General features: G+C 44.0%; 1 protein-coding gene across 2 annotated transcripts in view; it reads right to left on the bottom strand.

Annotated features, from left to right (window-relative positions):
* The window catches only part of lpgat1 (lysophosphatidylglycerol acyltransferase 1), a 29,354-nt gene extending 12,392 nt beyond the window's left edge, over positions 1 to 16,962 (bottom strand). The window contains exons 1-6 of one of the 2 annotated variants that reach the window (XM_067242440.1): positions 16,522 to 16,962; positions 14,876 to 15,128; positions 9,227 to 9,345; positions 7,389 to 7,484; positions 5,637 to 5,916; positions 2,794 to 2,920 (exon numbers count right to left, since the gene is read on the bottom strand). In XM_067242440.1, coding sequence (XP_067098541.1) covers positions 2,794 to 2,920; positions 5,637 to 5,916; positions 7,389 to 7,484; positions 9,227 to 9,345; positions 14,876 to 15,113 — 860 coding nt within the window. In that variant the 5' untranslated portion in view covers positions 15,114 to 15,128; positions 16,522 to 16,962. Of the gene's footprint in view, positions 1 to 2,793; positions 2,921 to 5,636; positions 5,917 to 7,388; positions 7,485 to 9,226; positions 9,346 to 14,875; positions 15,129 to 15,201; positions 15,330 to 16,521 lie in introns of those variants that run through there. The other variant, XM_067242439.1, reaches the window with a different exon arrangement.
* Positions 16,963 to 18,660: the final 1,698 nt, after the last annotated feature.

Here is an 18,660-nt window from a genome sequence, read left to right as displayed (position 1 = left end):
GAGTGTCGGTGCACAGCCATTTTCAGATATCTCTCCAGAGATGTTAAGTCTGGGCCATTCAAAGAGTTGTCCCGAAGCCACTCCTTTATTATCTTGGTTGTGTGTTTAGAGTCGTTGTCTTGTTGGAAGATAAACCTTCGCCCCAGTCTGAGGTCCAGAGTGCTCTGGAGCAGGTTTTCATCAAGAATGTCTCTGTACATTGCTGCATTCATCTTTCCCTCGATTCTGATTAGTCTCCCAGTTCCTGCTGCTGAGACTAATCAACTGGTATTTGCCAGTTGATGAGCGGTGCCTGGTTTCCTTCAGACATGACGCTTGGTATTTAGGGCAAAGAGTTCAATCTTTGTTTCATCAGACCAGACAATTTTGTTTATCATGGTCTGAGTCCTTCAGGTGCCTTTTGGCAAACTCCAGGTGGGCTGTCATGTGCCTTTTACTGAGGGGTGGCTTCCGTCTGGCCACTCCATACACAACCATACAGGCCTGATTGGTGGAGTGCTGCAGGGATGGTTGTCCTTCCTTTCTTCACAAGCAACGCTGGAGCTGTGTCAGAGTGACCCTTCTCTGTTTTGGTGGGCGGCCAACTCTAGGAAGAGTCCTGGTGGTTCCAAACTTCTTCCATTTACGGATGATGGAGGTCACTGTGCTCATTGGGACCTTCAACTTTTTCTGTACCCTTCCCAGATCTGTTCCTCGATACAATCCTGTCTCAGAGGTCTACAGACAATTCCTTGAACCTTTTGCCTAGGTTTGTGCTCTGACATTCACTGTCAACTGTTGGACCTTATATAGACAAGTGTGTGCCTTTCCAAATCATGTCCAATCAACTGAATTTACCACAAGTGGATTCCAATCAACTTGTAGAAACTTCTCAAGGATGATCAGTGGAAACAGGATGCACCTGAACTCAATTTTGAGTGTCATGGCAAATACTGTGAATACTACATGTACATGTGATAAACAAAAAAGAAGAAGAAAATATATAATAAAAACAAATGATCATCATTATGAGGTATTGTGTAGAATTTTGAGGAAAACATTTTTTTAATCCATTTTGGAATACCGCTCTAACATAACGTGGAAAAAGTTAAGCGCTGTGAATACTTTCCGGATGCACTGTAATTTCATTAAAGACATGCGCTTAGGAGTCCTCTAGGATATGATCCCTCCACAATTACAATGAACAGAAAATGATAGAAGCTGACTGGAGAGAGAGACAGAGAGAAAAAGCGCGAGATAATGGAATATGAGCTAAAAAGAACTCAGAGGCCAACACCCCACAAGCCACCCTTCTTAGAAGGTTCAACTTCAAACCAAAATCCGAAGCACCCAAAGAGAATGGGTGGGTGTGTGTTTTTGTGTACCGTATTTTTCGGTAAATAAGCCGCATTTTCTATAAGCCGTACCCCACCAGAATGGAGGATTTGTGTTTGTAAATCGGAGTATAGGCCGCACTGGACTATAGGCCGCACTTTAAACGGGAACAACGATACCGTAGCGCCGGCTAGCGTTCAGCAGAACAATGTCCACGACTATTTATTTAACCAGAAATCACTTTCCTATAGGACAGCTTGGATAGCCATCTAACTAGACAACATTCCCAATCAGGGTGAACACTAAAATGATCTAAACTACAGACCATAGCATTACACATATCAAAACAGAACGAACACAACAATAGAACTCCAAACAATGCTTATCTAACTAAGCTAATGCCCTTAACTTTGTAGCTTTTCAGCTTGCCGCGGGGAATTCTGGGTACCAGAGCATTGTCGCTACAATACCAAGCAATGCACGAGTATAGGCCATGTGTAACACATTTCGGTTGTATGTCCAGAAATAAAGCAAAGACACTTATTTAGTGGCAAAATCCATTGTTATATCTACAAAATTATTTTTGATATAATATACGTTTAGCTAGCTTGCAGATTGTGTTAGAGTGTTACCAGCCGAGCCTTTTCCCTTTTTGGGAGGCAGCCTCGTAGGTTACTGTGTGTGTGATGTGGGTTTGTTGGATGGTTGTATTAGCAACCTTGGCCCGGGGAATGTCTGTCAGTTTGCTAACGAGCCAGTGACAGTTTTTGCCCTGTCGATGTATGACTTTACTATTTGGGTTACTGTACACAGCACGTCGTCCGAGTTAACGTTTAGTAACTTACTGTTACAAGTAATATTATTAACTAATAAAGTCTGGTTCGCATAAACGGCTACTTTGGAGTCCTTCACTGTTTCTCCGGTGCACTGTGGATTTGTCCTGGCAGCAAAGTTACCAGCAACGATCCAGGCTAGCAAGGCAAGCTAGCCTTTTCACCCTGAGGTTTCCCTACCACGGTACGGAGCCACGAGTCAGGAAGGTAACATGAGGATAGCCTACCGAAGTTGAATTAGCCAATGTCGTTAGCGATGTTAGCTAACGTTACTTTGCTAGCTGTACATAACATTTCACTGGGTCTTGCAGCTGTTTGATTTACTGAAATTATTATGAAATGTTATGTTCTACTAGCCATTTGCTTACTTTAGCAAGTCACTGTATTCCAAGCCCTGATAGTGTAACTGAGACGACACAGTAAATAATTCTTCTTTCAAGTAAAAGGCCCCCGTTCAAGTGTTGAGCATTAAATTAGCTGCACGGTCTGTAAAGATCTTGGGACAAAGCCACTTTTTTGTTCTAAAACCGGGCTTTAAGCCGCTTCGAAATATAAGCTGTACAACCACAAGAAAACTGTAAAATCGGGGTACAAGCCGCGGCTTTATTTCCGAACAACACGGTATGTGTCTGTGGACTCTCCGTACCTGTAGTGCACATGCGTGACTGTGGGAGGCCTGTAGCCAAAGATCCAGGTCTGGATGTCCATGGGCCTGGCTTTGGGGTAGGCTATAGTCACATCCACCACCCACTGTAGGCCTCTGGGTTTACTACCTGCAGAGACAGGGACAGGTGGAGGGATAGAGACAAAGAGCGAGAGGGAAGGATAGAGAACGATGAGTTAGGAGGGCGAGATCAGGACTTGGACATGTTGGAGAGGGGAAGACGAGGGAGGAGTGCAAGTGGAGGGGGGGAGGGGGCTGGGTAGGGGAGACAGATGCCAACTGTATGGATGTGTTAGTATGTGAATCCAGAATAACCTTAAGACTGTGACTGAGAGGAAGACAGGGGCCGGGTCTGGCACACACACACACGGCGCCATCATACATCATCAATTGGATAAGTAAGTGGATCACACAGGTGGAAGGGCCCAGGTGAGGATAAAGCTCATCACTCCCACCAGCCCTCTAATCCCTGGAAAAAGGTCCCAATCCAGATGTGGCCTGAGTGTGTGTGCTGTCTGAAGTATAAGAGAGGAGTATATGCCTTGTCTATGTCAGTTAGTAGGCTGTGTGTGGGTGTTTGTTTATGTGAGTCAGTCGGGTGTGTGTGTATGTGTTTATGTAAGTAGGCTGTGTGTTTGTATGTGCTTGCATGTCTTTAAATTTAAAAGACACCAGATGGAGAATGTAGAGAAACAGCTACAGAGAGAGATACAGAGAGAGATAGAGATACAGAGTGTGCGAGAGAGATACAGAGGGAGATATACAGAGAGATGAGAGAAGGAGAGATAGAAAAAGATAGAGAGGGAGACAGAGTGAGAGAGAAAAAGACAAATAGAGGGAGAGAGAGATATGGGGGCGTGTGAGAGGGGAAAGGATTTGGAACTCAAACAAGTCTTTGACTGTGATTCTCTTTACTTGAAAGTGTTTGCCGCTTTAGAAATTATGCTGAAATCTGATTTGGCAACAGAACAGGATAGGTTTGTGGCTCGCCCTCTCATTCATGTGAAATCTGGCCTTGAGGGTGATTACATCGTGTTTAGGACAGTCTGCTGACATTCCCGTTTGTCTTTGCCTGACACCTGTCTGTCTGTCTTTCCACCTGTCCGCCTGTCTGTCTCTTCTATACTACAGTAGCTAGCTACCAGCAGCTAGCCATGGCTCAGAGAGAGCAGTGTTGTTTATCCCTGTCCCACTAAAATTTACATAAAATCCAATTTCCTCCCTGCAGCCATTGTCTTTGTGTGAGTCAGCACCCTTCAGTCAAAGAGAGCACTGTGCCTTTGATCAACCAGACAGACACAAGATGCATGTGTGCGCACGGACACACACACACGGACACTGTACCCAAAGCCACGAGCACATATGCTCTCCTTTTCAAAATTCTTACACACACACACACACACACACACACACACACACACACACACACACACACACACACACACACACACACACACACACACACACACACACACACACACACACACACACACACACACACACACACACACACACACACACACACACACACACACACACACACACACACACACACACACACACACACACACACACACACACACACACACACACACACACGTTTCATACTATTAAGCCAAGCTTAATGGAAGGGCAGGGCCTACTTTCTCATCATTAGTGTCCAGCCAGAAGGAGCAGAGAAAAACAGAAGAGAATGTGAAGGGAGAGGAAACGTGGTTCTACAGCATTCAAACATGATCCTTCCTTTCTAAAGCAGCATTGGAGATGTGTCTCGTGCAACACGATCCCTCTGCTGAAACAGAATCGTCCTCATTAAGAAGAGGTGCCATCTTACATTCAAAGACAAAGGGCACAGCCAACCAGGTTCTTCCCCTTCGATGACAAAATGCCCTACATCAGATTGTGTCATTCTTCTTCATATTCAAGGGAGACTAAAAGGCTGGCTGACAGTGAGTGTTTTAGCAGGGAGTGTGCGTTAACCCTTGCAAGGCCTAGATAGTGTCAGGGCAGTTTTTCCTGGTAGTGCTGACTCTTGACTGTCAGGAGACTGTGCTGCTTTTGCAGCCCCCTATTTTGGGAGTGAATCACATAGCTAAGCACTCCATAGTGCTGGCTCAAACACTCCAGTCAAAATGACTGTGGATACGGGAGTCATTTAAAATGGATTTTGAGTTCAAGCCAGGGAATTCCAATGTGCAAGCATGTGGGACTTGCCAGGGTGCCCGGAAAAGTGCGGATGGATGTGTGTGTGAAAATATATCATGCGTGTACAGACACACACAGAAACTGTCAAGTCCCTGTTTCCCAAACTCAGGGCCAGTGGGACTGGATTATTGATTGGTCGTCAGCAGTGGACAGGAACAGCTCTGTATGAAGGACAGATTTAAGCAAAGCTGGATGGATGGAGAAGGAAGGGAAGAAAAAGAAGACTAAAAGGAGTGTCATATTATCTAGGCGTGTTCGCTGCGGCGCCCTCTGAATGAGAGGATGAGCAGAGCCTGCTGTCTGTGTAACAGCAGCTCCATGTTGTTGTCCTCACAGCAAGCTAGCTCGTCTGCCTCAGGGGAGGCTGTGTACAGGACTTGCAGGAGGCCAGTTAAGCAGTGCTGTGTCCCAGGCAAGGGGCTGTGTGTGTGTGTGTCTGTGGACACACGTCTGACCCTAGAAGAACCTGGGTGGGGATCAGAGGAGAGGATGGAAGACAGGGTGAAAGGTCATCAGGACTTCATAGAGATGGAGCGTGTGTGGAAGGCAGGAGACAACTCTAGATTTCTGTTGGGGGCAGCAGTTTCCCACTGAGAGGGTGTGAATGTGTGTGTGGGTACCTGACAGGCTGGGGGCCCCGGCCTCCGCCCCCAGGTTGCCGTTCTCCAGCTGGGGCCCCAGAGTCTTCAGGATGACCTGCGTGGCCCCCAGCCGTGGCAGGGTCACGTGGGACAGGTGGGGGAGGGAGTTCTTCTTGGCGAACGACTGGCTGGTTTCCCGCCGCTTGCGTAGGAAGCCGCCCTCCGGGAACAGCACAATCCACTTCCTGTCCCGGCTGTGATAGTACCTGTCTAGGTGGTCCTTCAGGTAGATCAGCTGTTTGTCCCGGTGGGCTTTACCCTGCGGAAACACAGACGCGTCAGGCAAGGGGAGTGCAATCAAAACAACAGCAGCAGAGTGAGGGGGCTTCTTATTAGCTACGCTACCGAATTAGAAGTGAAAGCCCTGCAATGATTGGGGGTGGGGGGGGATTCATTTTCAGTTAGGCCAGGTTAAAAGGCACCTTAACCCTTGTTCTGCCTTCGGGTCACATGACCAAAAGGTTCATAACGAACCATCGTTGTGTTTACCCAATTTTACCCAATACAAAAACAAATACAAATAATTTTCTTTTAACCTTTGCAATGTGGGGGGTCTGAGACAGAAAAGAAAATGCTTCACTTTGTTTTTGTACGTGGTAAAGTTGCCACAATACGACGGTGGGTCACAATGACTGATGGGTCAGAATGACCCGAAGATAACACAAGGGTTAAATGCGTCAACACAGGCCGGTTGGCGGATGAGTGGCCCCTGTGTTAGTGTGTGTATGTGTGGTAGAGAGAGGAGGTGTGTGTGTGTGGTAGAGATAGGTGGTGTGCATGTGTGGTAGAGCGAGGATGCGTGTGTGTGTGGTAGTGTTGAGGTGTGTGTGTGGTAGAGTGAGGAGGTGTGTATGTGTGGTAAAGAGAGGAGGTGTGTGTGTGGTAGAGTGAGGGGGTGTGTATGTGTGGTAGAGAGAGGAGGCATGTGTGTGTGTGTGGTAGAGAGGAGGTGTGTGCGTGGTAGAGAGGTGGTGTGTATGTGTGGTTGAGCGAGAAGGTGTGTGTGGTAGAGTGAGGAGGTGTGTGTGTGGTAGAGTGAGGAGGTGTGTATGTGTGGTAGAGAGGAGGAGACCAAGATAATGTGTGCCGTGTGTTCAGTGGTGAGTCCCTCTAGCAACACGAGTGGGTACGGGTCTAAGACAGTGCATGACTTCAGGCGTGTCAGACGAGCACATTTGACGTGGCTAGGGGTGAGGCTGCATGAGGCATTCTAGGAATGCAGGGACTCGAGGGACGGAGAGGGAGACTGGAGACTCCAGCTCCGCCCACGCTACAGTGATCTTAGGTCAGCTGGAGGGCTACAGTACAGCAGCACTCTACAGTTCACAGATACAGCATCACACACACACAGCCTGGCTATCACAAGCGACAAGGAAATGTGTGTGTGACACACTGCTAACTGTAGCAGTACCCATCACATAATAAACAAACACCCTATTGCTGGTGGGGCTCTGAGGGAGCTGGACTACACTCACTCGTTACCACTGTACGGCTCACATGGGGAATCGAACCGAGCTGCTGGCCGAATTCAGACGTGATGATGACTGGTCAACTGTACTCACAAGGATGGAGGGTGTGGGGGTTCAAATTCACTTCACGTATGAAGACCAGTGCTTACAGACCTAACCCCCTCCCAGAATTCACGCTTTGAAAAACACTTGGCTGTCAGGCTTCTAGTTCCCCTGCCCCAGACGGAGGTAAAACCCAAGAGCTGGGCGTGCAAGGTCTCACCTGTCTGATGAAGAAGTCTCCGTGGATCAGGGACACCAGGCCAAAGTTGGTGTATTTGAACACATGGTCCATCAACCACATCATCTTGCGTACGACCTGCAGGGAGGCAGGAAGACAGGAGTGAGGCTCTGTATGCTGGTGACAGACAGGCCACACCAGCCTGTTGTGACAGGGTGATAACATCTGTGAGCAAAACACGCTGAATGAATGAGATGATGACGCTTGTTCACATCCACACTGCAACACACCCTCCCATACAAGTCTCTGTCACACTGTTGCGAGCAGTAGAGTAACAGTTTACAGAAATGAAAAACAGACACCAGACCAAAGTGGTTCTCAAGACTTTGTGGATATCCCCTGTCACATGACCCCAGCCCTTCAGAGTCCCATACCTAGCTTGGCTGTCACCGACAGAGTTGCACCTCCCCTGTACTAAAGGGAAAGATATTAATTGTATTAAAGTGAAGCTATTGATGGCCCTTTTGAAAGCTAGCCAGGCTGTTTGGGTCCATTTCTGTTCACACAGTTGGGCCAGAGCCATTGACTAGGTCTCAGAGGGCAGCAGAACGTGACAGCACCAGTCAATCCCTATAAATGGAGTAAGGTGGAGAGGTAGATATCTCCAGGCCACTAACAGGACTGAGGAGGAGAGTCCAGATCAATGTGTAGATGAAGATCTGGGAGTGACTGAGTGTGAAAGAGTGAGTGTGCTGTGAGTCAAACACACTTAACTAGAATGAATACTTAAAGATTGTTGTCCGGGAAATATAAGTAATCCATCAAACTAACGGAGCTGACTTCAAATCAACCAAAATCGCAATGTGGACAACACAGGCATGCAAGTCTTGTAAAAGCAGGAAGAAAAATCAAATCTAGCTTCGGTCTAATGATGTCAACTGTTGACTGCCATTTATCACAGATATGCAGGAAATGAAGAAATTATCTTTCACAAACACCATCCCGATACTTTGGATGGATGGTTCTATTTTATAGCTAAGATGACATGATTAAGTAGAAGATTCTTAGGACGCTCACAAGATGGTGTGTGTGGGGACTCAGTCAATTGCTCCAGCTCCTGCACACACAACTTTAAGAGAGCTACAAGAACATGTCTACTAACTGTCCACTAACACCCAACAGGAGTTGTCCTTGAGGAGCTCAAACCAACTCGTCTCAGCAACGATCCATTCAGACAGGGTAGATATCCACTTAGGCTACGTTCACACTGCAGGTGAATGTGGCCCAAATTCCTCATGTGACACATGTCTGTTACTTGGATGACAGTATAAACAGCCCAAAGCGCATCGAAATTGACATTTTCAAATCAGATTTGGGCCACTGTCATATGTGGTTTTAAATCAGGTCTGTTATTTGGCGATGGAACCTCAGTCTGAACAGTCAAATTGGAATTTGTACAACTTTTATGTCACCCTTGACCGACATTCGTCAATCAGCCACTGCTGCAGAAAAAGCTGTGGTTCTTCTCCTCCTCTTCTGTATTACTTGCTCATACATTCTCTGGCTTCACAGAACAAGACTTTATACAAAAATGCTTGAAAAAGTACTTCACTGACCTCCATGTTTAACAAGTGTGAGAGCGTGTGCATGTGAGGTGTTTGTTTTTGTTCTTTTGCACATTCTTTTGCAGTTCAGGACCACGACAAGTTCAAATTAAAATCTGATATTGGCCACATTTAAAATGACAATATGAACAGACCGCCAAAAAATCGGATCTTATCAATTGGAATTTAGCATTAATGCTTGCAGTGTGAATGCCGCCTTAGTGAAGTGACCCATTAACATTCAGCACAGAGATTCCCTGGCTCAAGGCTTCTTACCGTGCCCTTGTCCTGCAGGCACATCATGAGGGTGCAAACATCTCCTGTGGCCTGGTGGTTCACTATCACCATGGCTTCCTCTTCAGAGATGGGCCTCACATCGTCACCCCATTCCATGACTAGAAGACAGAGGAAAACAGTGAGATAGGGGATGAGACAAACAAGGACATGTGGGGAGAGAGATAAAGAGAGAGGGGGAGAGAAAGATTGTATTTGAGATGTTTAGCCTCAGCTACACAACTTAAAAACTTCACGTTAACGATATGTGTCTCATGTTTTGTGCAGACTGATCCAGGATGGGAAATTTACAAGGTCTGGCAAAGAGTCAGGATGTTGAAATGGGCTGTACCATTTGTCAAAACAGTACGGGGGTGGGGGGGAGAATGTGAAACAGCATCTGCATTATGCAAAAAATAACCTGGATCTGTTCAAGTAGGCCTTAACCACCAGTGAGCAATCCTAGGCTGGATAATCCGGACCACAAATTGTCATGCTCCCCTACAAAAGACCAACACATCAACTCACTAAACCCTTATGTCTTGCAGTGATGCAATGAGTGAGGGTGGGCCTGGAAGCAACATGTTAGAGGGCACCGCTGATTTTCAAGGGACTACTGACAGAGTAAGTCCCAGGAAGGGGGCCAATCCCCTGAATACTGAGGGTGTACAGGAAGGAGTCAACACTCAGGGATATAGTCCAGGCAAAGTAACTCATTTTGGAGCCAAAAATAAAAGTTAAATTAAAAGTCATTTAAAATATTTTTTTTCAGCACAGACCATTTCTATGAGGTGTCCAGAACAACATACTAAAAGTCCTAAGAAATCCTAGTTGTGGAAATATGTTTAATTCTCATCAATCCGAAATGTGTGCCAATAAGGCCAGGCAACATTACACCCCAATGGGGCTATTTTTTTCCTTTACTCCTATCAAAATGACACTTTACACAATGAAACTACCCATGTAAAGTAACATTTTGTCTTTTACCAAATGATGGAGTGGAAAGGGGGAAGTGAACGTATGGACCCAAAAGACTGGGGGTGGCATGTTTTTGATTGGAGATTTATGCCAATAATGACCATCAGGTCATTGGCAGTAGGATGATTGGATGAAGATTGGGCCGATGTATTTGTCATACATATGAATGGTGTTTCTGCCTATGCAAATTAGTACATATTCATTACATTACATTACATTACATTTATTCATTTAGCAGACGCTTTTATCCAAAGCGACTTCCAAGAGAGAGCTTTACAAAGTGCATAGGTCACTGATCATAACAACAAGATAGCCAAAAAACATCGCGAGTAGCCAAAACATGAAGCACACATTGTGAACAACCAAAGTAAGTGCCAAAGGGAAGAACCATAAGAGCATGTAGTTAAACAAGTCACAACCAAACAACATGAACAGCTATAAGTGCAAGTGTACCTGTGGGAAAAAGCAAGCAACAGTAATAAAACAATATATCACAGCGAGAACCAAAAATTTAAATCAGTTACCACTAACCACAAGAGCAACAAGTCTCTAAGCAAGAGTCATTGTGATCCTTGATATTCAATAAGTGTGGCACTGATTTGCTTATTCAATCTAATTTCGAAAACAACTTGTAATACAAAAAAAGTTACTTTTCATGTATACTTTTACTATGTAAAGTTTTATTGTGGTTGGAGTAAAGGAAAAAATTAAGCTTATTTGGGTGTATTTTGGGCATATTCGAATAGTGTATAGGTCGTCATTTGCATATTAAAAATAATTTTCAAAGAAACTTGTAATACAAAAAATGTTACTTTTCATGGGTAGTTTCATTGTGTAAAGTTTCATTTTGATAGGAGTAAAGAAAAAGAAAAAACCCCATTGGGGTGTAATGTTGCCTGGCCTTATTGGCACACAGCTCAGATTGATGAGAATTAAACATTTCCACAACTAGGATTTCTTAGGACTTTTAGTATGTTGTTCTGGACACCTCATAGAAATTATCTATGCTGCAAAAAATTATTTTACAATTAGTCTGTCGTAAAACGCTACTTTGCCTGGACTAATAGCACAGGACTGCAGAAATACAGGCCTGGTCTGTTCCTCCCAATCCACCCCACTGTAGGATGACAAAGAAAATGATACTTGGCTTACAGTCAAATATCGTGATAGGATGTTGCTAGGAGATATATTTGATCTACATCTCCCAGCTGCACAAAGACAAGCATCTATTGATTGTTCCATTCTGCCATCATAATAATGATGAAAACCAGTTGAAGGCATTCTCTGCCCTTAATTGATCTGTTACCGATTATGCCCCACATGCTCAAGTTACTCAACTAAATAAAAATGCTTAACTGAAATAAATTGCGCAGCCAAACAGTTTTCTATGTAGCAGAATCTCAATTGCCACTATAACACAGTAACAATATACCTTTCTCATTTTATACTGAGCAGAATGAATAACTGGAGTTGGATCAGTTACAAAAGGGTAAGAGATGAGATGGTGGATGGCAAGAAAGAGAAAATCAGTGATCAACTGGGTTTCCAAGATGTGTTTGAGGAGTATTCAGTATCATCAATAGAGTAAATGTTCCTTCAGTGAAGCTGTGGTAAGCCGTAATATTTAACAATATGGTGCAAAACAGATAAATAAATATCAAACCAAGAGAAAAACCATAGGCAGGCCATGTGTTTCAAAGCCAGTTTCTAGGTCAAATAGTTCTCTCGAACATGTTAGGTGCTTACTGAAAGCAGCACAGCAGAAGTTCCCTTGCATGCTTTAATACCTACAAGAACATCTAGAATAAGAACATTCCCTGAATGAGTGTACTCACTAAAGCCACTTGGAAGCAGAAAGCAGAAAAAGTGTTCAGCCTTTAAAAAGGTATGACTGGTGCCTCAAGATTTACGCAGGCAGTGATTAAAAGGACATCAGTCAAGTTCCATGGATATACCTGTTTAAGGTGGTCTTAATTGCAGAACTAGTTCCAAATTATATAGGGGGCAGATACATTAGACCTGAAAAGTAATACATGTTTGATGTATTTCTCCCTTATAGCAAACAAACACACTGATAAGATTGGTCTTATAAGAGATATTAAACAGAAGTTTCAACACAGTACTTGCACATAGGCATTTACCTCAAAAGTGTACTGCAAACAAGTATGAATTCAGTTAAGATCACCCCAGGGCAAACCATCATAGCTTTCACCACAGAGCTAGAAAACATCTCAATAGTCATGTATCTTCACAAATAAGGAGTTAACTGGCTTCAAACTGGTTCTTTCCATTAACGGTACTTACCCACCATGTAAACATGTAGCTATTTACTCAGTCCATCTAAACACACAGGTTATATAAACCCACAAATGTCATTAAACATTCTCTCATGACTCTTGCTTTTGCATGTAAATATATGCATGCAAGCCGAATCTATTCAAATAGTCTATAGCTAGGCTATCATACAAATGCTCCGTTGTGCAAACTGGATTCTTGATGATAAGAAACAAATGACATGTCATTCACTTGCTCAGTTTTGCCCTCCAATTTTTCCATAGGTCTCAGGAGAGTTAACCCCCATCAGAATTGGAAATGAGAGCAATCTTTTCAACGCAATGACAGCTCTGCTTCAGTGTGGGAGGGTGCCAGAGCCCTGGAGAGGGTGATGAATGTCAAAGAATGAGCAGCACCACATCCCATTGTTGAGAGAGAAGACAAAGTGATATCACAGAGACAGAGCATCTACAAGAGGGCTGTCAGGTAGAATTCATTAGGGAGATAGTATCTGAGAGATGACACAGTTATCCCAGCAGTTGGACGGCCAGGCTTAAGGACACTTTCTAATCCGGTAACAGAGGCCAGCTAAATGGTGATCCTCTGACCTTAGGTTGCCCCTCTCCCATACACTCCTCCCTCCTTCTCTCCTGTCTCTTTAGGGGAGCTGTGATTTAGCAAGACACCCTCCTCTCCTGAGCATTAACACCAGCATGTGCCCATCCTCCTTGAGCCAGTCTGGAAGTGAGAAAGAGAGAAATCATGACATCACTTCCTGTGACTGACTCAGGCACTAAAAACAGGACTAAAAACAAAAAAATGTACTTAAGGAATTTTACCAATTTCTGCATTTGACTTCAATGCCTCCAAGTCTTGAGTAAGCACAGACCAAATGAGGTCTGGATCACCCTGTCCTGCTAGAGATAAAACACTGGTATAGCCAGGTCACAGGTTACCGTCAGGCAAGATGGTGGAGTCTTGGCATGTAAGCAAATGGAATTGCCACAGCTCAAAGATGAGTGTAATTTAATTTAATTTCATAAAAAATAAAAAACAAAGACAGAAAATATTTCAAGATATGGGATCTTGATCTTTTTTCTATGCTCGAAATGGATCAAGCAATAACTGTGCACATCACAATACTAATCTGAAAATATGATCGGGGTCCAACACAATTCTTGCTAGCTAGGCTTCAGACTTAAAGACATTATCTTTCATCTTTCCACGAGACCAGTCAGTCACTGGACCTGACATGGCAATTTAATACCGCCTTCCCCTGGTCCGAGGCAGCTGTCTCCCCCCAGTGTGGTGCGTGCCATTCCAGCGTCCCAGCCAGCAGGCTGGGGTGGGGGCCAGGAGGTTTGGACACAGGACTTGAGGCCATGTTCCACATCAGGACATTAAACAGCGACCCGTGTGAAAATCAGATTGTAAAAACCTTCAAGTCCATGAAGGACAGGGTAGTCTCCTGTAAGATGCTGCTAGAAATGGGGCTGTTGGGACTGAGCTGGTGGTGGACTGAGCTTTTAGGCAGTCTTACTCAAACAGTACAGCGGGTCAACATTTGACCTATACTGCTAGATTGAAGTCAAACCATTACCTGATTAGCTATTTTATCAACATTCCTGGAGAATTTCTATAGAGCCCTCTGATCAGTGCACAGCTTAACACATGACTCATTGTGTCAAGTGTCCTCTGAAGAGACCTTCCCACTGGGAGCATCTTTCAGAAGTGGAGATGTGACACTCAAAGAAGTTATCACGCCTCAAGATAGCAGTTACAAAGATAGAAATGCAAAGACATTTGGAACTTTCCACATGCGACGGATCCCTTCCATCTGTGATACTGGCTGAAAATACCACAATAAAATGGTCTCCTTCTATGCAAAGCCATCTTCAGTGTTTAGACACATGATTCATGATTAAATCATCAGCCTACACTGCTTCTAAACACATGCCCCTTCCAACAGTCACAGCAGTTACCTACCTCCAACTTAGTGCAGTATTTAACAGACTTCTATTGAAGCAGAGGATATAGGATTTCTACATAAAATCAAGTCTTGTTGCTCTTTAAGCAGATACCTCTCCATTATTCATCAGCATGTCTTGTTGCTCTCAATGTTCAGCAACACCAGTTTGTAAGCATTTTACTTCACTCACTGCAACAAACACCTGGCCTCGACCACAGGCTTTCTGGACATTCAATCAGCCTGGCTGATGATGAGAACACTATGCGTTTTTGTGAATTAACTTGGGAGAGTGTTGTAGCATACGTTGCTATTATGCCAACTTTCCTAACAAAGGGATAAAGAGACCAAGAAGCTTAACACCAGAATGTGCACTCACAGATGAGTTTTTTTTTACACTATGAAAAATGTGTTTAAGTTGTGTATTGTCTCACCTGTATAACCGGCAACCCAGCCCCAGGATGACACCATTGCCAACATCCATCTGAACATAATTCCTTCAATTTGCCAGAAAGTGCCACTATCCATTACTCTAAGAGGTTGAAGAAGGATTAGGTAGAGGCAATAGGAAGGGATGGCGACACAGTTGTTGATGAACATAAAAACGAAGCGAAGCAACGATTTCAGGAGAATCCAGCCCAGCTTGCGGGCGTCTTCTAGAAGCTGTGCCATTCTGATGCTCACTGCCTGTGGAGGAACGAGTAAAACAATTAGAGGAGTATTTTCTACATTTTAAACATGGGTGAAAGCTTCTCACTACCTGGTCACTGTCTGTATGGCCCCTTTGCTAAACTCCGCCCTGGCTGGTACACCGTTTGGCATTTCACGTCGTCTAAATCGTAACCATGAATGCTGATCCATTTAAACTTCGGATCATAATTTGCCACCTATAAAAAAATAGGGTATTGAATTAGATTATTAACAACATTAAGGACATTTCCCCTACTTGTAGCTAACCGACCACCCCATAATTAGAGCTAGAGCTATTAGAAATCAAGTGCCATCTAGCTGAATAAAAAACACAGTATTTGATAGCCAGCAGGTGGCTAAAATTGTTGAAGCAAACATAATGATTAACGTTAGCTTGCTTAACTAGCTACATGTGGCTAAAACTTTCATTCAAAGTCCGTCTTTTTGTGAGATACTAGCCAGCTAACAGTTTGCAGGCATCCTCGCAAAATATGCCCAGCTATCATAGGCTAACATTAGTCAAGAATACGCGCCCAGTAAAACTGGTTTCTAGAAGTAATTTGTTTAGATAACCAATACGTCCGCCGGTGCGCCAGGGAGATGGTTGACTACACCTAGACCTATCGATCTATGACTATTTGCTTGAATGTATCATGTTGGATGTCTAAACACATATTACTTATTATATGCTCCAGATAACAGTTTCTGACAACCGTAGTTAGCTCACCGGGGCCAAAACAATGACGTCAGCAAGGTCGGTCATTTACATTTACATTTAGTCATTTATAGCAGACGCTCTTACCCAGAGCAACTTGCAGTAAGTACAGGGACATTTCCCAAAGGCAAGTAGGGTGAAGTGCCTTGCCCAAGGACACAACGTCATTTTGCAGAGCGGGGAATCGAACCAGCATCTGATTACTAGCCCGATTCCTTAACTGCTCAGCCACCTGACTCCTGATTTTCTCATGTGTATTTCATAAAAAAATGTTGGTCCGTTTAAGTTGCCAACATGTGACACAAATACTCATTTTGAAAGATCTCTAAGAGTATTAGCCAATTACACATTCGATTATTTTGTCGCTATTCTAGATACCCAATAGAACTATCTTGTCTGCGCGGCCCGATCCGCCGGCTTTATGTAGTGATTTTACGTGGCCATGTGATGCGCGATTGGCCAAATTCAGGTAAAACGAAAGATTCTTATTCAGCCCGACTATTCGACCTTTGGTAAACTGGCTAATGTGTGGGCTATTATTTCAGCTAACTCTGATTAGATACATTACGTTATCTCTACAAGGGAGAGTAGGTTAAAGGCCAATACATGGAACCTAGATAGCCTAGCTAATTGAAAGAAAAAAATATGCCCCATTCATTGGCAAATATTACTTACCCAAATTTGACCATCCAAGTCCTATTCTGAAATACCGGTTGATACAGTAATAGTATCAGCCAGGCAGCAGAGAAAGCTAGCTAGCTAGCTGCCTTAAGATGGATGAATGTCAAGTCACATGTAGCTAGCTAGCTAGCTATTTAGTTAACATGTTGCCAAGATCTTATAACACTGATCTTGTCTACGAGACTCATACTAGCCATGAAGTACATACTACACAATGTTCAACGGTCAAGCTCCGGTCATAAGGCTAGCTAGCTAGCAGACCGTTAGCTAGCCATCCATGTATTCCAGTTTGGCGTCCCCGGGTGCATCTCAATCAATGGCAGCGCACTGGAATAATTCCATCGATGCAACATCAGTTTGCTACCTAGGTTGCAAATCAAGAACCGTATTTATCCAAATGCCAAAATAGTCCTTGATGAAGTGATCATAGGTCAATGATGATAACCAACGTGTACTTTGCTCCAAGGCAGCCGGCGACAGCTACAATCCGTTAGATTATCTTTAGCTAGCCATACAGCTAACCCTTCTTGAGCGCAGCCCCACTAACACGGAGGAGAGGATCTAGTAAACGTTCCTAGGTCGCACGCGCACGTTCTTGCGTCAAAAGCTTTTTTTGTGATCACTTTGTGCTGCGGTGAAGATCATCCCATCACAAACATCTTTCTCATCCCTACGATAATATGCTGACAAACCATCGATATAGATAAATGTGGTAGGCACACGATACATAACTAATACAACAAAAATGGTTACTGCATCTCTGAATAGAAAAGCTGTTCAGAGCATCACAGTACACAAACTGTTTTTACCAGATACAGGTATTGCACCAAACATCAGCAAAATGCTTTAGTAGAAAAAGTACTTAATCATTTAAATTGGAGACAATAGTTAAAAAATAATTAGGCTATCAAATTTACAAAATATAGAATTGCTTTACTATTAACTCATTTTATGAGGTCGACTGCCCCCTGTTGTTGTTTCACAGTACTGTGTAGCATTGTTTAAAGATCCTGTAAAGTGGACCTGGAAACGAGTTTTAAGTTAGCCACACCACAGAATAATGTGTTATTAACTACCCATCCAAATTCGAATGAAAAAATAACACCGACAAGTATGTTAAATTAGGCTTTGAAATCGTGAAAAAATCTGCAGTCTTCTCTGCTTGAGACTGGGGGGGCGTGTCGCCTGAAGGAGCTGAAGCTCCGCCCCTCGCTGCCGAGTGCCGACCTCCGACCCAGATAATGGACGCTATGTCAAGCCGAACAAAACCGTATAGAATTAGAATTTATTTGTTCAATGAGTGAAACATACAGATGCATATAAATGAAATGTTCCCCTGAGCTGTAACAGTAAAAATGGACACCAGAGACAGCAGACAGTGAGCTCTCCAACTAGGCTACTTCTAACACATTAGCTACCATTTCACCAAAATACCATCATTCTACACCGAGTAGCGTAATATCAATTTAGCGGTTTGCACTAACTCATAGCAGAGATACCTCTGGAAAAGGTGTCTAGTATAATTATAACAAGCACACAGAACTGAGTGACGAACTGCTGGCGGCGGTGGATGGTCCAGGTGCGACCGGAGGATGAACGGCCGGAGGGGCGATGCTCGGTACGGCTCCGCGCTGCAAGAGAAGCCGTGTGTTGGTGAACCCCGTCTGTCTCTGGTCCATGTTAAAACTGTCCGCCGTGAAATGGTCAGTGCAGAGGCGGCTGTTGTTTATCCGAAGCTTTCCATGAGCGTGGCTCTTCACAAAATCTATCCACCTATTTTTCCCTTTCATTATCAATAGGGAACTTAAATGGCGTTGCAGCGCAGCTGGAGTTCTTGCATCCAGGGAAGATGCAGTTGCGGCTGGTGGGAGACATCCTGAAGCTAGCTAGCTAGCTGATGTAGGCTACAATAACAGTACAGGAGGAGCCATTCAGTGATCTGACGTAGATAGGGCGAAATGACGTAGATAGGGCATTTTTGGCTCCGCCCATTAAAACCTGATCTGAAAACGGAAGAGAAACTGTTCTTCGGTTTAACTCCACATTTCAGTGTGACAAAGTTTTAGCGCTTTGCACATGCTTTCAGGAACTCATTTCACACGTATATTTTTGAGATATACCTGCCTTCCAAGT

Source organism: Osmerus mordax, chromosome 8, assembly GCF_038355195.1.
Source record: "Osmerus mordax isolate fOsmMor3 chromosome 8, fOsmMor3.pri, whole genome shotgun sequence".
Classification (NCBI taxonomy): Eukaryota; Metazoa; Chordata; class Actinopteri; order Osmeriformes; family Osmeridae; genus Osmerus; species Osmerus mordax.
This window is presented reverse-complemented; position numbering and strand designations above follow the sequence as displayed.